This window comes from Corapipo altera, unplaced genomic scaffold, assembly GCF_003945725.1.
Source record: "Corapipo altera isolate COAL_440 unplaced genomic scaffold, ASM394572v1 71, whole genome shotgun sequence".
Classification (NCBI taxonomy): Eukaryota; Metazoa; Chordata; class Aves; order Passeriformes; family Pipridae; genus Corapipo; species Corapipo altera.
Genome location: NW_020884916.1, coordinates 2,213,550 through 2,240,252, shown reverse-complemented (window position 1 = coordinate 2,240,252; position 26,703 = coordinate 2,213,550). Strand labels below are relative to the sequence as shown.

The window sequence follows — 26,703 nt, the reverse complement described above, 5'->3', positions numbered from 1 at the left end:
TCTGGGATGCACAGGAGAGCATCCTGCAGTCTGGGATGCACAGGAGAGCATCCTGCTGTCTGGGATGCACAGGAGAGCATCCTGCTCTCTGGGATGGACGGGAGAGGAATGCTTCGAGCAGGAGGGTTTAATTATAGATAGGACTCCTCTAATGTCCCTGCTCTTATTGCTGGTCTGACCACCTTTTGGGGTTTTTTGGGCAAAAAACCCCTCTCATCTTCCTGCCTGTGTATTTGCCAGCAAGGCAGGAGATACAGGGTCATTCAGGGATGTAGGATGAGGTGTGTGGAGTGGAAAAGACCTGATGGCCTCTGGTAGGAGCTTAATTTTCCTCCCCTTCCTATTACTGCTACATGGATGCTCCCATTGAACCTCTCTCTGCCGAGATGGGAAACATGGACAGGTCCTTGCAGCATCAAAGCATCTGTGCCTCCTCCCCTGCAACAAACCCATCTGGGTTTCCACTGCCTCTGTCTCCTGGGAGGGCAAGAGGGGGTGGGACCAAGCGTCATTTTACAAAGGCTGGACTGAGCACTGGCTTAAGATGCTTCATCTTTAAGTGATGAGTCAGAAATCTGAACCACAGCCAGTGTCGTTTTCACAGAGGGGGAGTTTGCAAAGGGAGAAAAGGCAGGTCCTCTGCTTAGAAATTTGGGCAAGAAGTGGTGCCAGGGCAGGAGGAGGAGTCAGGTTCAGCTGATGTTCTCCTCTTGGCTGGTGGTTTGGGCTGCCCTGGTTTAAGGAGGCACTTCAGAAGTGATTTCTGAAAAGGACAGGCCCTCCTGAAATGGGGTCTCCAGCTCAGCAGCTCCTTTAGCAAAAGGTCTCCTGACAAAGTGTTAGAGCAGTTATTGGGAAGTCTCTGGATGAGCAGAGTCCAGGTCAGTGGCAAAGGCTTGATTTCACTGGGCAGGGTTTCCTGCAGGACCATGCCTTGACACCAAATGGGAATGTGGAGCTAATCATCCAGACTCCCTCAAGTCCAGGGAAATAAACAGGCACTTTCAGGCTCAGATTTATCCAGCCCAGGGTGGATTCCTTATGCACACTGCCTGAATTACTATGTGGTAGGAATTCCTCTTCCTCGACTGGGCAGTGAGTGCAGACACCCAGCCAAGGTGAAGATGTCTGCACTCTGAGCTGGGTTTTTCCATGAGGGGGGGCTGCTTGTTGTGCAGGCAGAGTTTCTACTCCTCTCACCTTTCTGCCACTGCAACTTCAGGAGCCATTTCAGTAGCTTTGAGATGCTAAACAGCCTCACAGGGGGGAAGATGACCCTTTCTTGGAGCCTTCTTCCCCCCTTCCCTGCTTCTCTCAATCCCTCTCCTCGTGCCTTCCAACATTTCTTAGCAGCGTGTTTGTGTGACAGGAAGAGAAAACACAGGGATTGGAAATTAAATCTGGAGAATAAATGAGAGATTTATTAATTTATTAATATGACAGAAGTAATTACTGTCTCTCCAAGATTCATCTCCGTGCCTGGGTTCCCACACGCCAGTGGCTCGGTCCCAAGAGTCACATTACTGTGACAGCAAGGCTGGGAAGAGCTTCCTGAGGGGAGTGAAGGGCAGAACACACAGCCTGGGCAGGCAGAGGCACCCTGGCACTCAGGCTGGGTGGGCACAGAAGGCTGAGACAGGGCAGGGATCACTCGACTGAAGCTGAACCATCATCTCCCTTTCAGCTGCCTGTGCTCACTGCAGGTAATTCCCAGCCCAGTGCTTCCACTGCAGGTAATTCCCAGCCCAGTGCTTCCACTGCAGGTAATTCCCAGCCCAGTGCTTCCACTGCAGGTAATTCCCAGCCCAGTGCTTCCTCTGGGACAGCAGCTGTGGTGTTGCAGAGCACAATCCAAGCCAAGTGACCTGGCTGGGAGCTGGTGTCAGCACTGCAGGAGTGACTCCATTCATTTAAAGGAGGGCTTGACTCTGAAAGCCCAATTCTGGCACCAGCTGCTGAGAGTCTTTGCACTGCTCTTGCACTCCTGCTCCTGTTAATGTGGCATTTAACACCAGTGTGGGCAGAATCCTGCAGTCCCACAGGATGCCAGAACGTGCTGATGAATTCCCCTGGCTTCAGCTCCTGGCATTATCAGTGAGAAAGCCATTTGTCCTCAATGTGTGCATTGAAAAATTCTCAGCTCATTTTATTCTTCCTCACCCCATTTTATTTTTCCTCACCTTCAGAGCAGGAAGGCCTGGGACTCTGTTTAAAATCTGTTTGAACAGTGGTTCAGAGGTTTCACAATGCCCTGGCGAGGCTTCTTAGGCTGTGGGTTCAGTCAGTGACTTCTCTGCATCCCTCAAGATCTTCTGCTATATTTCTACCTCTTTGCAAAAAGACAAAGATCGAGAGGAATCTTCAAAACTCTGTGCATGCTTGGGCCTGATCCTTCCCTGCCTGGCAGTGGCAAACAAGGACAGTGGGTTGTGGCTAAAAACTGCTGTCGTGGTGCTTCCAGCTTTGCATTCACGGTTATGAAGTGCAGAGGTTTCAAGGCAGAGGTGACCAGGAGATGTTTCTGCAATGAGACAGGGTCAAGTGAGGCTGCCCAGCTCTCCCCTTCCCACACACCTGGCTCCCTGAACGCCAGGGCTGAGTTTCGCTGCTCTCAGTTTGTCGGGTTGCCCTTTCTGGCACAGAGGAGCGATGCTGTTGTGTGTGCAGAGGTGCCAGGAGGGCAGAGCAAAGGGGTGGGAGGGTGGGAGAAAAGGGAAAGGAGCAGACAGTGCGAGTCAGGTGGCTCTGTGCGTGCCTCCGAGCCTGCCACTCCACTGCCCTTCCTCCTGGGAAGGCAGAGCTGAGAGACAGAGGGGGAGCCAGGGCTGTGCTGGCTGCCCTTGACACGCGAGAGGGAAATCACAGGCTGGCAGGGACCCCAAGGAGAGCAGCTCCAGCACAGCCTGCCTCCCTCTCACACCATCCCCCAGGAGAAGGCAGGGCTGCTGCCAGCAGGCCCTGGCACCACAGCCACGCTGCCAGCTCCAGAGAGAGCCCAGGGCTTCCCTTGGTGCAGGGGGGACCCTGGCTCCCAAAAACAGCTGGAGGGCAGCTGGAGTTCTGCTTCAGGGCTGAGCTGTGCCACAGGTTGAGTTCAGCAAACAGGGGTGCCCAGCACCTCCTGCTTCCCTGCCAGGATCTCCTGCTCTGTGGGTGCTGATGCAGTGACCTGGTGACAGGGGGGCAATTTGAAATGCCTGGGGGGGATCCTGGCTGTGGTTGCCCATGGGGGTCACTCACCAAGTCACCCTGCACACCAGCCACAGAATCAAAATATCCTGAGCTGGAGATTTTGGATGTGTTGGATCATGGAGTCCAGCAGTCTCCATCCCAACAGGATGGTGTGAGCTGCAGGAGCTGTTTGAATTCGCTCCTTCCTGGGATATAAAATAGTGCAGCTGCTGGAAGGCAGCAGGATTTGAGCCCCACTTCTGCAAGTATTGGCTTTGGACCTCAGTCCTACCTTTCAGCCCAGAGAAAGTGGTTGGTATGAGCAGCAGGAGAGAAGGGACAGTTGATAATGTGCCTTGGAGGGGTAGATCCTCCCTGGCATGGCAAGCCATGATCACCTCCTGCCCTGAAGTGCTACCTGTGTTCTCCCCCAGAGCTGTGGCTAAAGGTGCCTCCTGTGGAAGAGCCCTCTCCATGTGCTCTGCACCAGGGCAGGGCTCCCGTGGGGCAGGACAGACCCCCCTGGCACCCCTGGGGGCTGTGCCATCCCAGGCACTTGGTACAGATGACAGTGCTGTGCTTCCCACCCCAGGCAGCTCCGGCACAAATGAGGTCAGGCTGGGAAGCCTCATCCCTGCTCTCCTCCTGCTCTGCCCAGCTGCTCAGCACTGAGCTGGATCTTCAGGAAGGGCTCTCGTTTCTGGGCTGGGTTTCTCTTTTGGCTCCTTTGTTTACAGGGGGAATAAATGACACAATCAGGCGGCCTGATCTTCTGTGCTGGGAGGGAGGAGAGGATTGATGCAGATCTTCACTGCTGTTGCAATCAGCTTAGCCTGTTCCCAGGATCAGGGGCTGTGGAGATCAGCCTTGGGAGGGAGGCTGAGACCCTGCTCTGCCAGAGGGAGGGGAGGCTTTGTGGGAGCACAACCAACCCCAGTGCCATGCTGTGGCTGAAGCCAGGCTGCTTCCCCAGTCTCCCAGCCCTTTTTTCCTCGCTGCAGTGCCATGCTTTTCAAGGCCTATCCCTCTGGAGTTCCCATTCCCTGTGCCTTTGTGCTGGCTCGCTCCGTGTCCCGTGTTTCTGGGTGACACTCCTTCCCGTGCAGCTCCTGGCACTCTTCCTCTCCCCATATCTCACATCAGGTGTTCCTATTTGCTCAGATGTGCTATGGCTGGAGGGATGAAGCAGAGGGCTCCCTGCCTACCTGTGCCTGCCAGCCCCTGGAGGCTCCCGGCTGCCACAGTAGCCGTGGCCGGACGTGGGATGGGGAAGGTGGATAAGGGAGCGTGGGAGAAAAGGGCCTGTGCATGAAATATTCCAAGTGGGGAAAACTGGCATGGTTGCTAATGCTCTGAAGGAGGAGGCAGCCCTTTCTCAAGCCCTGGGGCAGATGGGGAGGCAATAAAGGAGAGAAAAAAAAAAAAAACAAAAAACCACTAGAAATAAGATCCGCCAAGCTGACGGCCCAAGCAAGCTGAAACCTGCCTGGTGAGGCAGCTTGATCCAGAGTGGGAAGGGGCAGATTCCCTGTCAGGACTGGCTCTGCATGGTGCCTTTCTCATGGTAATAGAGCCCAAGGTTTCCAGGAAAAACTGGGCTTTCAATATCTGGAGGGGAACTCTCCCCCAACCCATAACGGTGACTCCAGGCTGGAGGAAGCCTGTGAACCCAGTTTATGCCCAGTTTGAAAAGCAAGCCCAACTGAACAATTTCTCTGTGCAAGTCACAACTCACAGAGCTTATCTGAGTCCAATCTAAAGCCAGCTGGGGCTAATTTACAGTGACAGAATAAAAGCAGGCTCATTCCAGCACCACGCCAGGACCTTTCACTTGTCCTCCAACACTGAGAGCCCACCAGAATAGGAATGAGAAAGGAAACCTTTTTGGTGGGTCTGCTGTGGCAGCTGGATTTTTCCTTTACAGGGGAATCACACAGTCCTAAATATCACCCCACTGCCAGGCTGCACTGGCCATTCCCCTGGTCCATGTGGAATATGTGCAACTGTCCTTGACTCTCCCACCGGCTGCGCCCAGCCTGCCCACCCTTGCTGAGGCTGGAGGAGGGCAGGGCAGTGGTTTTCCTGCACATTTCCCTGTTCATTAGAGCTGGGAGCCAGAGCACATTCCTCAACAAGCCAGCACAGCCAGTGCACACCTCTCCCTGTGTTCCAGGTGGCTCTGGTGTGATAGGTCCCAAGCGACAGGCACTGGTTCCATGTCCCTCCTGCTTTCCCGCTGACATTTCTCACTGGAGCTGCCTTTCTGGGGCAAGTCGGAGCAGGCAGCCCAGTTTTCTGGTTGGACAGGCATTGTTTGTGCTCTGGGAGAAGCGGAGAGGTTGGGAGCTGGGCTGGGAGTTGCACAGTTGTGGCCTGGGAGAGAGCGGGGACGTGTTGCAGCTTGCTGCCCCAGCGCTCCCCTTCGCCCGGGTTCCCTCTCGGCAAGTTTTTGAACTTTGGAAACGTCTTCCTGAGAAAAGAGGGGTGTGAAATGGTGCCAGAAGGGGGGGGAGAGGCAAAGGATGGAAGAGGGGAGCAGCAGAAGCAGGTGGTTGTCTCACAGGAGTCACCGTGGCAGAGTCTGAGCACCGAGTGCCAGGCGAGGCACAGGGAACAGCAGCCATCCCCCAGGAGCTGCCACTCCAGGCTCTGGAATTAAACAGGGAGTAGACTCCTGTCCCTTTGGAGGACACCACCCCAGTGCCATATATAGCACTCTGGTAGCTCCAGGAGGGTCCTCTTATTTCCCAGGGCCCAAACACAGCTGGATCTCTGCCTTTGGGGCCAGGACCGTGGGAGGATGGTGGGAACCAGCCTCCCTCTTGCTGTGTTGCCGTGGCACTGAGAGCTCCATGCCATGACAGGCTATTGCATGGACAGCTGGACATTTGATGGACAGAGGAGCATCATGGGGCACCTTGAACATGTGGCTGAGGGCCCTGTTTTCCCTCCATCCCATGAATCAGGCGTGGGACGGAGCAGTGCTCACGTATGATGAGAAGGAATTGTTTCCCTCTCTTCTACTCAGCTTCTTCTCCATTTTAAATGCTTTTTTCCCCCTCCAATCCTTTATCTTTCCATCACTCTCCTCTCTCTGCCATCCTTCTGTCTTTCTCTGTCATCTGCATGTCTGCAAAGTGCCTCTGCCCAGACACAACAGATGCTGAAGGGCAAGACTGGAACCACTCTAGATGCAATCTCCATTTTGCTCAAGGATCATTAATTACCTTGATGATTAAATACAATTAAAGATCCATAAGACCTTTCTGATATCAGAGCCCTTAGCAAGGGCAGCTTTTAGGGACCTGCACCGACAGTAAAACAAAAGGAGGAGACAGACAAGTAAATCAGGGAATCCCAATTAAAATCCGTGCTTAGCTCATTAACCTAATTACACATTGTGTCTTGCTGGCCTCGGCTCCACTGAGGGGGAAGAGAGGCAGCGGTGGGGGCAGGCTGGGGACCATGTGCTGATCCTCCAGAGGTTGTTTATGTCAGATCTCTATTGTCTCTTTGGCTGAGAAAATGGCCTTTGTGGGGGATTTGGAGCCGGGCTGCGGAAGTCGAGCAGGGTCTGTGCCAAGCCCTGGAAGCCGTGTGTGTACATGGAATTACAGCATGTGTTTCCTCTTCCCTGAAACGTTCTTTCTGCACACACCCTGCTCTGTGTTCTGCTTGTCAGGTGGCTCCTTCAGCCCAGCTCACCCTCATCCCTTCCCCTCGGAGAGGCACTGGAAGGAGGAGAGAGGCTGAACGGGGTGATAATGGGGTTGAGGAGGAGAGGGGATCTCTGAGGGGGTTGATGCTGAGCAGGGAGAACCCTTCATCAACTCCTTTGCTGTGGAGCTGAGGCTGAAGCACGCCAGAGCTCCCAGAATTTGGGCTTACTCTGCAGGGAGCTGCCTGCTCTGGTCACCTGCCATGGCACCAGGCATCCTGTCCCTTCTCTCCCTACCCCTTCTCCCAGCGGGCTGCACAAAGGCCTCCCCTTCTCCTGTCACGACGTCTGGGTCCAAGATCCTGCTCCCAAAACCTGGCCCAGAAGTTTCCCCAAGCATTCATGGCGGATTTTGGGAAGGGAGGGAGGTTTGGTGTCCTGGGAGTGCGTCTGTCCCGCCGAGAAGGGGAGCGGGGACATTCCCAGGCCCTGTCCGTGCCGAGCGCAGGTGACTCATGGATTTGTGGTTTTTCCAGCCTGGAGTGCGAGGGCTGGATGCTGTGGTGGGTGAGGGCTGGATGCTGTGGTGTGCAGCTGTGCTCAGAGGGCCTGGCTGCCTACGTGTCTGCCTTCAAAGGGACGGGGAGGAGGCGGCAGGTCCCGGCACGTCCGACCCAAAACCTGGCGGATTGGGAAAAGCAAGTCGGAGCTCGAAGAGGTCAGGGCGCGGCTTCCCACATGGAAACGGGAGAGCTGGAGACCCTGAGTCCCGTGGGACCAGGCTGGGGCTTCCCTGGTAACCTGTAGGAGGCAGGGAGTCAGGACAGCGTGGTCCCCTCAGCAGAGCAGCCATGGGGGGTCTGCGCAGCTGAGCCACTGACGTTGAGAGGGGACTGGATTCCCTGGATCTGCTCAAACTGCTTGGGAAGCAGGCAGGGGAAGGGCAGGGGGGAGTTAGGCACGGGCAGGGGTTTTGACAGTGGCCCAGCACAGCTTTCCAATGGGCTGTTTGAACTCCTGATGGGGAGCCCTGCCTGGGGAGCCCTGCCATGGCTTCAGGTGACTGCACACAGCGTGGCCCAGCTGGCAGGGACACGGCCAGCCCTGCACGGGGAAGAGCTGCTGTTGACTCCCATCTTAGTCTCCTGGGAAAGATCTGTGCCTTCCCTTCCCTCTGCCCATGTCTAAACACACCCAAACACCATTTTCTCTCACTCTGTGGGCATGCGAGGAAGATGACAGTGATATGAGGGGACCACAAACTGTGGGGAACTGCTGGGAGTTGGGTAGGGCTGGGTAGGATGGGGACAGGGATAGACCAGGGATCTGCCTCTCTGCAATGCCAGGAATGGGAAAACAACAGCTTCAAACCCTGCTGGAGTTGTGGTTCCTTGGATTTTGCAGGGCGTGTTGTGATCCAGGTGGGAGGTTTGCAGTTCACTGCTCTGGGATCACAGGCACTGCCCCAACCCAAACATGGGGCTCTGAGGTGCAGGAAAGTTATCCCCATTGCCATAAAACTGTGGGCCAGCTCTGCAGAAGAATTTAATCTAGCAGAGGATCAGCAGGCAGCCTCAGTGAGACATCCCAGCCCCTCTGGCACAGCAGGGCTTGCTTTACACACTGACCACTCTGGCTGCTGCTCTGCTTACAGGTGATTAAAATGGCTTAACCCTGCAGCCCAAACAGCTGCCTGCAGATAATTTGTCTTTATGCCCAAGGGACCCTTACCTCACTGTCTGCTCCAGAGAGCCCCTTCTCTGCAAGGCATGTTTGGAGGATACAAAGATTTCATTACACAGTGAGGGAGCGAAGGCAGGAACTCAAATACCTTTTTTCTAAGACCAGGGCGATGGAAAGAAAGAAGGCAGGGGAGAAGATGAAAAGCAGATCCCAGGGATGTGAGAGAGCAGAGGGTTTGTAGATCGTGCAACAAGAGGATTCCGAGTCTATTTCTGTGTTATGCCAAGTGTATCTGGAGTATTCCCAGAGCAAACAATGCAATTACTTTGGATTCACACTATGCCACTGAGTTGTCAGGCCTGAGGTTCCAACTCCCAGAGGATGCTGTGCAGACTTGCACAGAAGTTGTTATGCTTTCCCAAGGGATATGGAAGCTCTGAGAGGAAAGGCCACGTTCACTTTTCTGAGGACAGCTGTAAACTTCCTCTTCCTCTTGGGCTTCCTGTTGCTTCCCTGCCTGAGTCCTTCACTGGAGGACATCCACAGCAGAAAATCCAGTCCCTTTCTCAGTGATTATTGAGCTTGTGAAGCCCTCGGGGTTGGGAGCACCTTGGGGAGCACACTGGGTGTCCTCTCAGCCTGCCCTGCACCCTGCAAAGAGCCTGTTATTTTGCATTTCAGGGGTGTTACTTCTTCCTGATGGGATCTCTCCTGAAGAAGGTGTGTCTCTCCCCTCAATGAAGGCTCTTCATTTCCCTTTGGGGCACATCATTCTCATCCTCTGGGCTCTGTTCCCTCCAGCTCATTGCCCCTGTGTTTGGCTGGATCAGGGCACAGGGTGACTTCAGATGCAGAGCTCATCACCTTTGCCTTCTTGGACTGCTCTGATCTCCACACTATTGATCTGTTTAGAGTTCCCTGTGACTGCCATAGATCTGGTGCTGTGACAGCATCAGAAACACGAGATTCTCAAGTCTGGTGCCTTCCCAGAATTAGGAAGAAACTATTGGTTTGTTTAACTGCCTCCTCTCAGAGTTTCTCCAGACAAGCCTCTGTTGCCAGACACAGTCCATGAGACCTCTACCCTTAAGACTGAGCCTTTGAACTCTCTTAATTCCTGCACTAATAGGAGTTAATGGCATTTATCTACAAGCTTATCTTTCTTTTCCCCTGCCTGCTTGTCACTCCCCACACTGAAATATCTGGGTACCTTACCACCAGTAAGGGTTTGTAACATCCAGGTGACATTAACCCTTTTTCCATGACGGGAAAATTACTGTTCAAACAAGTTAAGAAGCTCCTTTTAATCTCTTTTTCCTTGGTTTCTCTTTTCTTTTAATTTATTTTCCATTCCTTTAATACCCATGTGGTTATTTCTGGAAGTCTTTCTGCGCTGTGATCCTGGTCATATTTTTTACCAAGTTGGAAATGGGACTCTTTGTCCTCTTTTCTCTTCCTGTTAGCTATTTATATCCTTCCATCCATCTTCTTAGGTAGTCAAGCATCCAGCTGTGTTATATCTGTCACCTTGGTACCCGAGCAACAAGTAAAGATGTTTCTGGACAGCTGCGAGTTCAAGCAGTGGCTGCTCTTGGGGTGACACTGGAGCTGCTGTGCAGCTTGTGAGCAACCCAGGCCCAGCTGCCAAGTCCAGAGGTGGTGAAGCACCAAGGGGAGCCATGGCCAGGCTTGTCTCATCCTTCTGTGGAGCACCAGGACTGTGAGGGAGGTGTTTTTTATCTCTTAGGGATTCATTCCGCACAGTTCCTCCTTTGCTCCTCACGTGGGAGGATCCCCAGCTGGGACACGGCGTGGTAGGTCAAGAAAGTCCATGGTTTGGGTTGGAATAGGCATAAGAGACCATTTAGGGACACCTTCCACTAGCCCAGGTTGCTCCAAGCCCTGTCCAGCCTGGCCTTGAACATCTCCAGGGATGGAGAGTGCACAAGGTCTGTGGGAAAAGCCCATCCCATCTCCCGGATTCTGCCTCCTGTGTGGTGTCTCCAGAGCCATTTCCCCCATCCATGGGCACTCCAGGGCTGCCTCTGTGGGAGCTGGGATATCGGGGAGCATCCATCCTCGCTCCAGCCCTGGGGGGAGGCAGCAGGGAAGTGGGGGGCTCTGCTGAGGAGGGTGGGGAGCTGGGGCAGCTGTGTGTGCAGCAGCCAAGCCCTCGGCCTCCTGCCTGCACAGCCAGGTGCTGAGAGATCTTGCCCAGTTGTTTCCAGTTTTTCCAAGGTAAAAATTCAGCTGCAGACCTGAAGGACCCTTTTATTTCTTTGCTTTTCCTACCACCAGGGGAGCTGGCTGACATTTTTTGGGGTGAAGTGTGTCTTAAAAAATGTACAGTGTTCTGCTGGAACTGTGTCCATATTGTCATGTCTGCTAAAAAATGTAATAGTCTGGCTTGTGTTCTCTCTCCCTCTTATTCCCCCAGTCTGAAAAGAACAGAAGTTCTCTTAACCAGCCTCCCATGTAGCTGTTAGTGAGTGGAAAGGCACAAACAGCAGAAGGAGGAGGAGGAGGTGGGCACACCAGGCAGGTGGAGGGTGGGAGCAAATCCGTCTGTCGGGAAGGAGGAAGAGACAGGGAGTGGAGGGAGAGGTGCTGGGGTCCCACACAGCTTGGGGGGGTGGCCCAGACCCCCAGAGAACTCCTAACCAGGGTGGGGTGAGACCCAGAAGAGAATGAATCCAGATGGACCAGAGCCCAGAGTGGGCTGTGGAGGATGAAGGTGGGCAGAGTCACAGGGATCTTTCTCCTTGGGTGTTGGAAAGGTCGGCTGTGGGGATGACTAAACGCAGGATGGGCTTGCAAGTGGGGATGTTGGGTGTTTCAGAGGGAGTTTCCCTTCTGCTTTCAGACTGTCATTTGAAAAATTTCCACAGAAATGAGATTTCAAAAGGAGAACCTTGGCCTGGCTCAATCCAAAGTGTCTCGTTGCATGACAGGCAAAGCATTCCGTTCTGGCTGCAGCTCTGGTCAGTGTTTTAACCATAAAAATGAGGGTCCAAAAGGAAAAACCATCTCACCCTTATCAAAAGGCTTTCTGGTTTGTTTTTTTTTTTTCATTGAATTTTGCCAAAATCAGCACGTTCCAGTGGGTAGTTTTGGCTTGGACTAAATGGCACTTTCCATCAGAAAAATATGCTGTGCCGGAAATTTTTCCCCTAGCTCCAGCTATTTTTCATCACATGCTTTCCATTTTTGTGGCAGCTGTGTCAGTCCTCAGTTTGAGCTGGGACAAAGCCCACAGGAGTCCCCAGAGAGCAGTTGACCTCCTGCTCTTTGAAGACTGGGATGATTCACTGGAGCTCTCCCCAGTGGCACAGGAAAATCCATCTGCCCTGCTGAGCATCCACATCCTTTGGAACGTGGCTTATTGCTCCCTAAGAGGGAAGCAGTGGGCCTGGTGCTGATGTAGTTTAACAGAAGTCAATGAAATAACTATGAAAGTCAATGAAATGTGTCACTTGAGGCCAGCTGGGCTGTTTAACCCTCAGATTCTCCAGCACAAGGCTGGAAAATGGGGTGTTGGCTCTTGGCTGGCTCCATCCTGTTGGCTGTTAATAGATCTTCACAGGGAACTGTTGGGTTCTGGCTTGTCTCTCAACAGTCAAGACTTGGGGAGCAGGAGGTTTAGAGCAGATCTGTGAGGGAAGGGATTCAGGCCTTGGAGCTGCCTGCATCTCCTGTCAGAGCCATCCCAGCCTCCCTGCTCAGGCACCCCCAGGATTGGGATAAAAGTGAAACGTGCTGGGAGAGGCCCCCAAACCCAGCCCAAAGAGCAGCACCCCAGTGCAGGTGGCTGTGTTTGAAGGGACACCCTTGTCCCTGGGCAGGAGAGGTGGGGTGAGTCACTCAGCACAGGGTGTCGTTCCACCCCCGGAGTGACGTTTTGTCATCGAGTTTCCCTGGGTGTTTTATCCCAACCCAGCTCCTCCCTGGGGCTACCTGGAAGCACAAAGCTCGCCTTGTTTGAGAAGGAGGTAACAAGGCATGGAGAGAAACCCTTGATTTCTCTTCCTGGAAGTTGATCTGTGCCCCTCATGGCACTGAGGATGTACAATTCTTGACTGTTCACCGCCAGTTGCCCCTGTTTGAGCCCCAAAAGGAGCAGTGCTCCCACTGAGAGGTGTCCAGACTGAAATATGATGTTCTCCCTGTTTTTTGTGAACTAAAGCAGGACAAATCAGCTTTTTTTTTTCCTGCAGAAGTCCCTTTGAACTCCTGCTCCTCAAGACTTGTCCTCACCTTTCTGGGCAGGTAGGGGTGGGTATAACTGGGTTGGTCTCCCAGGAAAGCAAAGCATCCCAGAGCTGTGGCCAGGCAGGGTGAGGCAGGGAGCATGACCCTGGGTGGGAGGTCTGGGCTCTGACCCTCACTGCCTTCCCTCCCTTCAGATGCTCGTGCACAGGCTGCCTTTAATGGGTGGTCTTGTCACTTGTTTACAGTCCTGGGTCTTACAGGCTCAGCAGGCCCCTCTGAGCCCCAGCTGTGCAGCCCTTTAGAAGCTCAGCAGTCATTCCCCAGGCAGCCTGGATGGAGGCCGTGACCTTAAGAGATATGGGAGCTGCATCTCCACCCAGCATGGGGATCTCTCTGCCAGCCCCCCTCTGCTCAGCTCTCCATCTCCTGGGAGGTCTGGAGTCAGCAGAGCCTGGTAATCACAGAATCACAGGATGGTTTGGGTTGGAAGGACCTTAAAGATCATCTCATTCCACCCCCTGCCATGGACAGGGACACCTTCCACCAGCCCAGGTTGCTCCAAGCCCCGTCCAATCTGGCCTTGGACACTTCCAGGGCTGGGGCAGCCACAGCTTCTCTGGGCAACCTGTGCCAGGGCCTCCCCACCCTCAGAGGGAAGGATTTCTTCCTAAAATCTAACCTAAACCTACTCTTTTTCAGCATGTGGAATATTCTCAGAAATGTGGAACTGGCTTTGCTTGGAGTGTAAACGGGACACTCTCAGTCTAAATATCTCTCCTAATTTCTGGCACGTTCTTAATACAAAAAGTCATAGATTTGGTTGCACCCAGTTTGCATGTTGTTGAGAAAAACACAAGCCACATTTTGGGACCCTTCAGCCTGTCAGTTGACTGGGTAATGTTTAGGTTTGCTTCCAGGCTCTGTTGATAAAATAGGTTTTCCACTTCACCTCCCTGGGTTTCCTCAGCCATGAAAATGAGGGTGACTTTGCCATTTGCATGAGTGGTGGGTGGGGCTGTGGGGCCTTCCCAGAAATGCCTCCATCCCTGCTTCCTTAGGTGAGAATTGCCACCACAATATGCAGATGCCCACATCTAACCAAGCCACCCAGGGGAGATTGCCGGTGCTTGCCTGGGTGGCCTTGGGCACATCTCTTTGTCATTCAGCACCTCTTGATTTCCCCATCCCTGAAAGCAGGGGTAATAACGCTTTCCTGCCTCTCAGGGTGTTGGAGGATTAATTAGTTACTGTTTGAAAAGCCTTTTGAATTTGCAAAGCTTTCCATAAATATGCAGAGCTGTTGCTACAGATGGAGCCCAGGTAGGACTGAAACCGTGTCTGCCTCTGCACCCTGGAGATCATAAATCCAGGGAGAGGTGAAATTTCAGGAATTAGTTCCTTGCACAGGGACTTGGTGATAAGAAAGCTGAGCAGCAGCAAGGCTGGAAATCAGGCAGGGCACTGAATTTTGGTGTGTTTGTGCTCACTGTTCTTTACGGGCTGTTGTTCACGAGCAGGAATCCTTAAACAGCCCAGAGAAAGTTGGGAGGTCTTAGTCTCTTCCACTTGCCTGCAGAGATATCTCTAGGGCAAGATAAAACACATTAAGAGAGAAATCAGAGGCAGTCAGCCAGCCAGGGGTGTGTGTCCATTGCATCTGTTGGTGCCATGTTTGCGTTCCTGTTGTTTGCAAAGATTGCTCCTCAGTTGTCAGGCACGAGAACACACATCCTCTTTTTCTGGTTACAAAAAAACTCCACTGTTTCTATCTTTGAGCAAATTACAGAAGAACAGAGCGTGGCATTCCCCCTTTTGATAGGGGAAAATGTTCCTTTTTTTGACTTGAGGAGGATAGGGAAATACCAGCAGTGTGTTACATCCTGCAAGATAATGGGAGGAAAGACAAAAGGGAAGCAAAACCACGGAGGAGAGAAAGCTGTGACTGTTAACATGCATTTAAACTGTAGGAAAGTAGGAGTTTTGATCCTCCTCATGAAAATTACAGGCCTGGCCAACACCAGCATGGTTTGGCAGGGGTGTGTTTTTTCACCATGGTTTGGACAGGAGGCCAGAGTTTGTATCCTTTGGTAATTTCCCGTGGCCTGGCATCTCCCCCTCTGATACCAGAGGCTGGATTTGGGTCAGGACAGAGGGAACTGGGTGGTGGGGGCAGTGGGATGAGGGCTGGCTGTTAACCCTGGCTGAAGTCACGCCTGAGTCAGCAGAGTTTCGGCTTTGTCGCGTTCCCACTGTGGAGGCGAGTGAGTCATCCCTGATCCAGCCCGGAGAGCTCCCTGATTTCCTGCTCCAGCTCCAAGCCCTCAGCCCAGGGAGGGAAGGAAGGATCTGCTGTTCTCTTTTTCTGTGCCATCGAGCTTATTTTTGTTTTTATGGAGTCTCTTCAGTCTCAAGTTCCTTAATTTTGGAAATGAGGCTCTGAATGGGTTACTATCTTGATCCCTCTTCATGGCTCCTCATTAAATCCCTCCTCCTTAGCACCTGGAGGGCTCTAGTAGGGAAGATATTTAGCACTGGACCAGAACTCCCTGAACACCATCCAAGGCTACAAGGAAGCCCAAGAAAGAGGCAATGCAGAGAAAACACTCCTGTACATGTGGGGACTCAGCCCATCAAGATAAGGTCTCAGGACAGTCTCAGCTTAATTAGCTTCCCTCTGCTCAATGCTCAGCTTCTTTCCCCTCCTCCACACTTGATTTTCCAGCTGTACTGTTCTTTTCTTCCCCACCCAACCACCAAATAAGCATTGGCTCTGCATGTGGTCCCCTTTCTCAGTCTTCTCTCTTGCTTACAGGTCAGAGTTGGCAAGCAAAAACCACCTTGGTTTTCTCCTTGCTGGCAGGAAGCTGCCTCTGGAGAGAAGGGTCTTGAATTTTTTGTTCTTTGCCCTTGCCTGACCAGCTGCCCACCTTTCCCAGTGCAGGATTATGATTCTGGACATATCCATTGGTGCATCTGCAGAGAGGAAATGGTGGCTGGGGATGAGAAGAGGCAAGTGAGAGGCCTGGGATGCAGTGGTGATGTTGGGGAGGCACAAGAGGGGTGGGAAAATTTGTAAGGCTGAAATGGAAGGAGGGCAAGTCAAAGGAACAAACATTACAGACACCAGTGGAGAGGCAGTTCTGTCCCTGCTTATGGAGACAGGTAGAGGGGCAGAAGGAGATGTGACTTAGCTGCAAGAAGTTGCACAAGGCCACAGGAGAAAGGAGATGAGAGCTGTGAACCCAGGCACTGGATGGGGCTGGGTAAGAGAGCACACGGTGGGAAAAGAGCTGAGGAAGGAGCTGGAGTAAAGTCCAGTCCAAAAGGCCTCGGGGGAGAGGCAGCGTGGAGGGGAGAGTGCTGAGCAGTGGTGCACGTCAGGTGGAGGCACAGGGCAGCCTGCTGAGCTGCTCAGGTGTGTGGGAACTGGCAGCTCTCTCTCCTGGGATTAGCTGACGTGCTGGTGGGGCGGGACGGGATCCGGCTGCTCCGCCGGGACCGGGAGCCTTTGTGCTTTGTTGCTGAGCATGGGCTTTCCAAGTTTTATTGCAGGAAGGCCTTTCCCAGTGCTGTGTCAGCTCTTTCTGCTCTGCCAGCCTGCCTGCTTTTGCCATGGGGCATGGGTCCCCTCCCCTTGACTCGGGGGGTGAAGCAGAGCAGCTGTGTGAGAGCCAGGGAAGGTACGGCAGAGAGGGAGAGCCGGGAGCAAAGGCACGTGGTTGTTCCCATCCCACTCCTCTGGTTTGCAGCCCTTTTCCTGGAGAACTAAAAGGCTGCCTGCAGCTGAGGCTGTTTGCAAGGTTGAAGCACAGGCAGCAAGAACTTTTGGTCTAGTCTGGTGTTCATCTCTGATTTTTGCTGTCTCTTCGATCCGTGGCCCATCACTGGCCTCTGATTTTCTTTCCTCTGTTTCTGTGAGGAAGACCTGGGACAAGGCCTTGGTCTTGCTTAGAAAGAATCCCAGTGTGTGAATCCCAGCAGTGGCTCAATGAATAGGCTTCCCAAACCATAGCAGAGAACAAGTGGAGCATCAATGGATCAGGCCCTTGGGAAGGAGCTTTGGTTCGAGGGGATCCCGAGGCGGCTTTGTGCTCTATTTATCCGAGGAGGGAGCACTGCCCAGGCAAGAGAAGGCAGCCCTGCTTTAACCCAGAGGCATCTCCACTGCCCTGACCCAGTGAAGGGCTGGCTGGAGGCCTCACTCAATGCAAGTCACTGACTGGGATCACACATCCCTGCTGCCCCTGCCGTGTGCTGGCTCTGGGGATGCACCGGTGACCCGAAGAAGGGCCCTGTGTGTTTCCCATTTGCAAGCCAAAACCAAGCCCATTTTTTTTGTTGTTTGAGAGGGATTTGGACAAGAGCCAGCCTGGGCTGTTGTGTGCTCTGCCATTTCCCAGTCAGATCCCATACAGCTCCCAGCTGGGGGAAGGGGTGCTTGGGTGGTGCAGTTGCTCTTGGGGTGCCCCCACCCCATCCCGGTGTTATCTCAGCCCTTTCATGTTCAGCCACGTCACCTGGAGCCCTAATCTTACCACATCTCTTTTCTCTCTCATCCCTCCCTTCCAAGGCCCCCTTTCCCCCTGTGTTGGAAACTCAGAGTCTTCTAATCCCTGTAGTGCTCAAGCTCCAAGTTGAAGTGGGGCAGGACTGAGTCAGTGGATGACAGAGAGACCTCCAGTGAAAGTCTGGATGCCACGGGAAGTTCATGGTGGTGACTCACTGGAGCCCACTGACTCACTGGAGCCCACTCCTTCCCTGCAGTGGGCTTCAAGCCACTGGGTGAGCAGGGCGAGGCAGGCACTGTGCTCTTGGAAGAGCAGCACAGTGCTGATTTAAATGCCTGGCAATCAATACAAAGTCTCCCTGGCAAGAAGAAAAGGTACCTAACCCCAACACCTTGGCTGAGCGCCACCTCACACCTTTGCTTCTTGCCACCTGAAATTCCCCTGCTGGGATTTTAGGAGCTTCTTTCCCGTTTCCCACCCTGCCTGTAACGCACCTGTGGCGTTCCTTGGGGCTGCTGGAGGCAGCTTGTGTGGCGTTTCAGACCTTGTTTCCCACTTAAAAATAGGGGGAGCCTTGAAAGGTGAGCTCAGAAATACCAGGAGAGACATTTCTTAGTGCCAGCGAGTGGGAAGTTTTGGGCTCCTGTTCAATCCCCTTTTTCCCCTCCTAGAAGGTTCTTGGACATCTGTTTGTGGTGTCTGTGAGGTGTATGGGGCCACATATGGGGACATCATTGGCCATGGTCGAGGTGCTGTCTCAAACTCAGGTGCTTTTTGTAGGAGCTTTGTAGGTTGAAGTGATGCATGGATTTGTCCTTCTGTAAGATCTGGCTGCTGCAACCCTTCAGTTTGGTTCTGAGTGATGCAAAGGCTATCAGGAGTGATTCCTCTGACATTTGCATCAGTCATGATATTGCCACACCAAAGGGTGGCTCATCACACTTCTGCCAAGGGCTGTTTCAGTGGCCTGGGGGGGAGATGAGTATCAGGGAACAGGAGGGAGAGAAGTTGGTGAGAGGCTCAGCAGAGGCAAGGTTGTGCAAAGCAGCCTGGAGTTCACAGGGTTGTTAACAAAGAGGCATTGAATGGAGGCTCATTGTTGTGTCAGAGCTCACAAGTGCCTGGAGATCATTTCCAGAGCTTTCTATATGGGGGAGCAAGAACCAGATTTGCAGGTGTGGGAGCCTCGACGTAACAGCACCTCCTGGGAGAGGTGCTGGGAGAAAGGGTTTTCAGGGTCAAGAGCCACCACCTGCCACTTTGTCTGCTCCCTCCCCACTGCCCCTCACACCCAGGGAGTCCAGGCCTTTCTTCCAGCCCACTGCCTGTGCCTCAGGGCACCCCCAGCTCTGCACGGTGCCCCCAAGGCCTTGCACGACCTGGTAAAATATCTGGGTTTGGGATCGTGGGGAAAGGCATCAACACAAACCACTTCAGAGGCCAAGGTGGAGGAGTTGGGATCTCAGAGGTCTCCACTAATGAGGCCTTGGCACCAACATGTCTTTGGCACAGAAGCTGGGCCTTTTTGGTCCTCGACAAAAAAATAACACCACGAAAACTAATGAATAAAAACGCAACCCAGGCAAGCTGCAACCCATCCAGCTAATCCTTCCTCGTGTGCTGGCTGCCCCTGGGAGGTGTCAGCACGGATTGGTGGGCACTGGGAGATCTGGCACAGGACGTGCCAACAGCAGGATGCATCCCAAGCCTTTTCTCTGCTGCACCAACCACACAGATCGCTCAGCAGGGAAGAACTGAGGCGAATCCCGGCCCTGCACACACACACACACACACACACACATCCAGTTTAATATGTTCAAACCTCTCCAGAGGCTGATTAGTGATTTTATTTTCTCCTCCTCTCCCGGCCCTGCATGCTCATTGCCATCAATTTTCTGTGCATTTGCCCTGATGAATTATTGAGTGTGTAATGGGGTGGGGGCAGACCCACCATCCCAGCAAACAAGTGCTCCCAAAGAGCGTGGCAGCACTTTGGGTTTGCCCTCTGCCTTCTGGTTGAGGGTGGGGGAGCATGGGAAGCTGAACATAAAGAGTTCATCCTGTCTTGCAAAAGAGCCATGAGTCGTTCAGCCACCTGGAAAGGAAACACGATTTCCTTGCAGTGTTTGGGGTTTTTTTCAGGGTATTTTTTTTTTTGGTTGGTTTGTTTTGTTATTTCTTCTACTGGGTGTTATTTTCTTTTTCCCCTTTTTCCCCTGAAGCCTCGAGAAAGTTTGGAATGTGTTTTTGTTGAAGCTGGTACGTGTAGGGGCCTGAATCCCAGCTCTGGCAGCATTTGGTTGTTGGCAAGCAGTGCTCACTGAACTGGCACCAGCCTTTTCCCTGGCCAGAAGTCTGGCTCTTTACACTTGGGGAGAGGGTTCTACTGGACCATTCTGGGATCTGGTTCAGGATCAGCTCCAAAATTCACTTCCTCTCCAATTTATGCCCAAGTCCAGTCTGCGTGGATGCATGGATCCCATGGCAGGGAGAGGGTGGAAGAGGGAGGATAGAACTGGGAATTGTTACTACCTTGAGTGGTCAAGAAAAATCACTTGATTTTTAAAAGGGTCAGTTCATTAATTTGCAGGAAAATCACAGCATAAAGGAAGGGCATGGTAATGATTGAAGTGAGGGTGTGGATTGATCTTTCCTGTGCTATATATCACATTCCCTACCAGTTTGGCTGGCTATAACCTTATTTAAGGGGCACAGCTTAGGTGCAGTTAGATGTCCCACGAGGGAGAGACAGGCTGTCTGCCCTTCTCCAAGGAGAAGCTGGTGGCTTTCCATCCTCTCCTCTCTGGAGTTCTGCTCATCTCTTGCTCTTCTGGCACCTCGAGGAGACGCTGGGCCACTGCTTCCTGGGCCTGTTTATTGGGATGTGGAAATCCCGGTTCAAAGGGATGCCCTGGGCCCTGTGGGGGGTCAGGGAGCTTGTGTGGGAGCAGAGCCAGCTGTGCCATCGCCCCAGCCCCGGGCAGGCTCTGCCTGGGGGCACGAGCCCTTCATGAAAGGGGTGCTGATGAAGCCGCTCTCCCCCAGCCCTGGGAGAAGGAGGGAGAGCTGAGCACACCTCCAGCCAGGCAGTGCTGGGGAGGGTGGGGGGCTGTTCCCAGGGCCCTGGCTACGTGCTGGAATCGCTCCCCAGCAAGCTCCCACATGCTCTGGGAGGCTCTGAAGTCTTCAGAGCCAGACTTTGCTTGGCAGAGCTGTTCCTCACCTCCGCGGGCGTGGGCAACGCTGCAAGAGGCTCGCTCACCTCCGGGGTGCAGGGAGCAGCATATGCTGCAGGGCACATTGGAGACATGTCCCCCCTCCCCATCCACCCATTCTTCCCTCAAATCCCAGCATGACATCATCTAAACCCAGCCCATGCCCTCATTTCATCAGGAAGGACACTGTGGGCACAGACCAGACCGGTGTCAGAGAAGTCCTTCACTGTGTCCTACTGCTGGGACATCGTCCAGTGGAGAAAAATGATCCAGAAATGACTTTCTCAGAGCAGGAACATCCCTTCCCTCTGGTTTCTGGAGGGAAAACCGTGGCAAAAATGTCCCTGACTGTACTGGGAGGGGAGAGGTGCACCCTGCCAGCTGGGCTGAGCCTCAGAGGACTCATGCATGCAGGCACATGAGGGCACCAGCGCTTTGCTGTGGCTGTAAAGCAACTCTGGAAAACATTCCTCAGCACCCAGCTGCAGTGCTGGGGTGTGGGGCAAACCAGGGCTTGGCTCAGGGAAGGGGGCAAGTCCACACAGAGCTCCGGAGGCCGAGTTTCGGTCGGAACTGCTGATGGCTGTGGTCAGCTGGTGGCGTCTCCTGGCCGGGCTGGGCTGTCGAGGCTTGTCCTCGGGGTCACAGGAAGGAGAAGGGGAGAGGGAAGAGGCGTAGATGAGATGTGGGAATTGGGATAAGCCTGAGAGCAGCAGGCGTGGAGTGAGGGGGCAGCTTGGAGCCTGCGTGTTTGTGGGTGAGAAGACTTTTGTCTGCCTGCACTGTGTGTGTGGAAGTGCAGGAGGGGGAGTCCTGCTCACGTTCTCTGGAGAAGTCCCAGGTACCCCTGCCAGGGATGTGTGGGGGCTGACACTGAGCAGCTCATTCTGGCCTGGCACAGGGAGCCCATTCATCCCCTGCAGGAGCAGGGTAGAGTGACATTTCACTTAGAAGATGCTGTCATGTTTCTCTTACTGGGTATTTTTCTTTCCCCAGCTTCTCTCTTCTTTTATTACCCCTTCATGTTGCTCACTCTTTGTACATCTTTCTCTCTTTATTATCCCTTTCTTTCCTTTACTCTCAGGCTCCCAGAATACATCCAATTACAGATTCTACCAGAAGCAGGGAGCAAAACCCGCTTTTCTTGTTCTTACCACCTTGCTTCTCTGTTGTATTTATCATATAAATACTGGCTGTATAATTAGCAGAGTATTATCTCTAAATATACAGATTGGGAAAAGACACAGTGGCAGCAGAGATGAATTTCAGGGTCAGTCTGGTGGGAGACATTTTTCTCCACCTGTCATGGGAGGAATCAAGAGACAGAAGAACTGTCATGAACTCCAGCCACCACTTTTCCCAGGCACCTTTCATCTTTACTGCATAGAACCAAGATGGAAGGTTCCTAAATTTTGCCACTTTGGGGTGAAAAAAAGGCCACAGAAATGATCTAGATGGTGCAGGTGGATGGTGCAAGGTGTACAGGCAGTGCTGTAAAGTGATTCTTGTATGGGAATTACTGCTGCCCTGAAATGAGGGCTGAGTCTTTGCCTCTCCTTTAATTCCTGATGCAGTTCCAGTGGGATTAAATGGATGTGTGTGTGTTAGCATATGTTAGGATGTGCTGTGCTGATAAATATCAGCCCTTTAACATGCCTCCAGACACACATACCCTGCATATTTACCATAACTGATCTGGTGTCACCCAGAGCTGAAGACAAAAGGAAGGAAAGCATTATTGATCCAAACTTCTGGTGATCACGAGCCCTGGTTTGGCTGATTGTGGTGAAGAGTGAACACCAGTTGTGGGGAATAAGGTGTTCATGAACATCTGAATGAAAGGAATGAAGCTGCAGGTGGGTGCAGAAGGTACTGAGAGCCTGCAGCCATAGACTGTCCTTGTATCAGCCATGCCAAGAAGCAGCAAAGGGGATAAATAAAGGATTTCATGAGCCTGATGTGCCATAACCTTGTTCTTCTCTGTCTGGGACGTGCCCACACACTCATGTTTCCATTTCCTTGCAGGGCTGCAGGCTCAGACCGTGCTGGTCAATGACACCGTGTCGGGGTTCATCGGCACAGACGTGGTCCTGCACTGCAGCTTCACCAACCCCCTCCCCAATGTGAAGATCACGCAGGTGACGTGGCAGAAGGCCACCAACGGCACCAAGCAGAATGTGGCCATCTACAACCCTGCCATGGGGGTGTCCATCCTGTCCCCCTACAAGGAGAGGGTGACCTTCCGGAACCCTTCCTTCAAGGATGGCACCATCCAGCTCTCCCGGCTGGAGCTGGAGGATGAGGGGGTTTACATCTGTGAGTTTGCAACTTTCCCCACCGGCAACCGGGAAGGGCAGCTGAACCTCACTGTGCTGGGTAAGAATTTGTGGGGTGAACTGTTGCTTCCAGTTCAGCTGATCTGGAGGAACCTGAGACCTGTGTCCCTGCAGCTCAGGGCAGAGGTGAATCTTTGGGTGTAAATTTTTGCCTGTGATGATCTTTCAAGTTGACTGGGAAGAGGTGAAGAGCAGGGAGCCCAGGGTAGGTGGTTCACTGAGCTGTCACACCTCCTCCCCAGGCCTCAGGTTCCCTTTTCCCCCCACCTACACTTAAGGCAGGTGCATTAGCAGTGGCCAGTTCCCTGTGGGAGTTTTAATGAGCTCGTAACTGTCCAGTGAACAGAGAGGAAAGACAGGAGAGAGATCCTAAGCACAAGCAGAGCTTGTCCGTGGAGCTTAGGGTTGGGAAGGAACAGACACAGCCAAGGTGTACATGATTTGTTTGCTCTCCAGTTTCAGTTTCTCTCTAACATAGGGCTGAAAACCTCTGACAGGAAAGGATTGACTTCCCACTGTGTATCTGTGCATCCAGGCCACCTCCACCGTTCTTTTTTCCCCAGAGGTGCTGCAGCTGGATGGTGCAAGGTGTACAAGCACTGCTGTAAAGCAACTCTTACAGGGGAATAATTGCTGGCAATTATCGTGAGGTCACCCCATGGCCTGTCACAGTGGTACTAGATATCTCTTGGGATGCAGTAAACAGGGTAGCATTGGTTTGCTGACCATCTCTTTATTGATAAATTGTAATTGTACCCTTTTCTTTCTGCCCTCCTTCGCAGCCAAGCCCACGAACTGGATGGAGGGCACCAAGAGGCCGCTCGTTGCTAAGTCTGGCAGGACAGAGAAGATCCTGGTGGCCACCTGCACCTCCTCCAACGGGAAGCCCCCCAGCACTGTCACCTGGGACACCAAGCTGAAGGGGGAGGCGGAATTCCAGGAGATCAGGAACAGCAACGGCACCTTCACGGTGATCAGCCGGTACCGGCTGGTGCCGAGCCGGGAGGCCCATCGGCAGCAGCTCATGTGCGTGGTCAACTACCAGCTGGACAGGTTCACTGACAGCATCACCCTCAACGTGCAGTGTGAGTGGGCCTGGGCAGGGCCTGGAGCAGGGCAAGGGGCAGGGCTGGGGGCAGGGAGCAGTGCCCAGTCCCTGCGGTGGGTGCGGGATAAAGTCTGGGATATAAAGTCTGGCAGAAGAGAATTTTCCGAAGGGAGGATGTTGGTGTGGTGGAGGCTGCTCTTTTTTTTTTTGAGAGTGAAAACTGAAGTGATCCCTTGGAATAATCATATGTTTTCTCCTTTTCACACCTTCCCTCTCTGCCTCTGCCATGTCCCTTTTGCTCCCCTCCCTCACATTTCTTGTCCTGTCATCTTTGCCTCCTTGCAATCTCTCTCCTTCTCCCACCCCTGCCCCCTCATCTCTTCCTGTTTCATTTTCTCCTCCTTGCTTTTCCACAACTCCTTCCTTTCCTTTTCCCTCTCTCCTCTCCTTTTCCCTGCTGTTTTTCCCTCTCTCCCACCCCCCCGCAGATGAGCCAGAAGTCACCATCGAGGGCTTTGATGGCAACTGGTTCCTCAACCGCAAGGATGTGAAGCTGATATGCAAATCTGATGCCAACCCCCCAGCTCACACCTACGAATGGAAGCTGTAAGTGCCTCCAGTGCCTCTGCTCTCAGCAGCACATGTCACCTTCCACCAGGGCCAGGGAGCCTCTGCAGACACCTCACTCACCCTCTGGTCAATTAGGGCCCAGTCCCATTAGTGTCAGCGGTGTCACTCCAAGGCAGAACCTGTGCCTGTGATGAAACTTGCTGCCAGCAGCACTGCAGCCTCAATATCCAGCAAAACTTCCTGTTCTCACCTCACTGGAATAATATTCTGCCCCGGTGATGTGAAGCAGCTGAGATGTGACAAGGTGATTAATTTGCCCAGCACCACCAAGTGCTTCGGTAGCAGAGCTGGAAAATAACCCAGGATTTCCCTGCCTTAAAGGGGCACAAATGGCACAAAATTTGTCTGTGTGTGAACAACCTTTCCCTGGAATCAGCTCCAGGAGTTCCCCACGTGATTGACATTAAGCAGAACCAATTCCTCATCCTCCAGGATTTCTGCTTTTGGCTGAAAACACTAAAGAGACATGAAAAGTGAGTGAGGGGTGTCTGGGGAGCCAGATGGGAATTGGTACAACCTGATGTGATTCTCTCTGCTGCTCTCTCTTTTCTATAAGCACTCATGTAACTTTAAAAGAGAAAGATCAAATGGATCTTTTCTTCTTTTCAGCTGGCATTTGTCATCAGGAAAGAGGCTCTCAACATGGCTTTGCAAGGAGCATATTCTCTCTCATTTCACTTCCCAGATCAAACTCTTCAAAGGGAAAGTCTGAAGAGGATTGTTTTTCTTGCCTTTCTTCTAGTCCTCATCCCCAGCTCCCTCCATCTGTTGGTTCTGCCAGGCTGCCTTAAGCTCTGAGGGGCTCTTTGGGCTCCTCACAACATTTCCAGGAAAGCCTCAGAGGCCAAGATGCACCCACGGCAGAAAAGATGCCACTTGAGGCTATTTCTGTGCTCAGATGTTCCTCTTCCCCTTCCCGGAGGTCAGGAAGCAATTACTGCTGCTGCTGTTTTGCTCCTGCCTGGAATGTAAAACCCAGCAGTGCTTTCCTCCCCTGCCATTTGGATGGTGATGAGCAACAGTCAGGGGAGCTGTTAGAGGAGGAGATGGCCTTATTTAGCATCCCACCCCACAAGATGTGCCCTTGTGTTTGTAGATCCAGGGCTCTGTGGGGACCAAGGTTAAGGTGTTCTGTTCTCCCATCAGTTTTGGGATCACTGGATTGGTGTAGCTGGGAAAGACTCAAATGTTTGCTGTACCTGTGTGCCTATGTGTGTATGTAGACATGCAAAAGAAGTGCATGTGCATTTAGGCACTTCTTGACAATCCTCATTATGCCCCCATTATTCCCTTTTGTTTCTTACAAATTGCTGACAATATGTGCACATTTGGGTTGGGAGGAGGGGAAGGAATTACTTGAGTAATTTTTAATTGCCTAAGAGAAGTAATTACTTTACTTTGCTTCAGTAATTAAGAATAACCAGGCCATGTGTGTCTTTTCCTAACACACAGGGGCTTTTTTATTTTTTTTTTTGTCTGCCTTTGTTCATTTATTCTAGTTTTGCATTATTCCAGCTTCACACTTGCTGTTCTGACGTGGGCAGGTCATAGATGGCAGGGCTTTAAATCAACACCGTTCTTTTAGAGCCTGAGTTGCAATTAACACTGGCTGATCAGCTGCCCAGGAGTGTTACATGGGCAGGAAATTGGAGCAGAGCAGGGTCAGGTTGTGTCCTTTCCCTGGCTACCTCAGTGGGTACCTTCCAGACAGCACCACCAGCTCCTGGACCTGCCCGAAAGCAGACCCAGCGTGTCGGTGCCACTGGGTGTCATCTCTGGGGCCAACCACGCTCTTTGTCCCTCCCACAGGCCAAACGGGACTCTGCCAGGGAGTGTGGAAATCCAGAACAACACCATCTACTTCAAAGGGCCCGTGTCCTACAGCGTGGCCGGCACCTACGTCTGCGAGGCCACCAACGCCATCGGCACGCGGTCGGGCCTGGTGGAGGTCAATGTCACAGGTAGGACAGCACCTGGTGTGCTCTGAAACACGGGGACAGGGAGCTGGGGAGGGAGAGTCACATCTCCTCAGTCACCAGCATCTCCTTTCCAGGGTGGGGAGTTCCACCATGCAGAGGGGGCAGCGGGTTCTTTGCTCTGTTCTGGTTTTGCGCTGGTTTGCCTTGGGTTTTCTTTTCTCCTCTCCTCGTGTTGTCTTTTCCTTTCTCTTGCACCAAGATGTATTCAATTTGTTTCCCCCTTGCCTTCTGCTTCGGATTCAGAGAGATCACCGGGCGTGTTAAAA

The 26,703-nt window shown here is 52.8% G+C and overlaps 1 protein-coding gene across 3 annotated transcripts in view; it reads left to right on the top strand.

Moving 5' to 3' along the window:
- The window catches only part of NECTIN1 (nectin cell adhesion molecule 1), a 97,054-nt gene that overhangs the window by 21,379 nt on the left and 48,972 nt on the right, over positions 1 to 26,703 (top strand). For all 3 annotated transcript variants that reach the window (XM_027655534.1, XM_027655536.1, XM_027655535.1), the window contains exons 2-5: positions 22,470 to 22,820; positions 23,563 to 23,865; positions 24,317 to 24,434; positions 26,268 to 26,419. In XM_027655534.1, the coding sequence (XP_027511335.1) occupies positions 22,470 to 22,820; positions 23,563 to 23,865; positions 24,317 to 24,434; positions 26,268 to 26,419 (924 nt within the window). The remainder of the gene's footprint in view (positions 1 to 22,469; positions 22,821 to 23,562; positions 23,866 to 24,316; positions 24,435 to 26,267; positions 26,420 to 26,703) is intronic.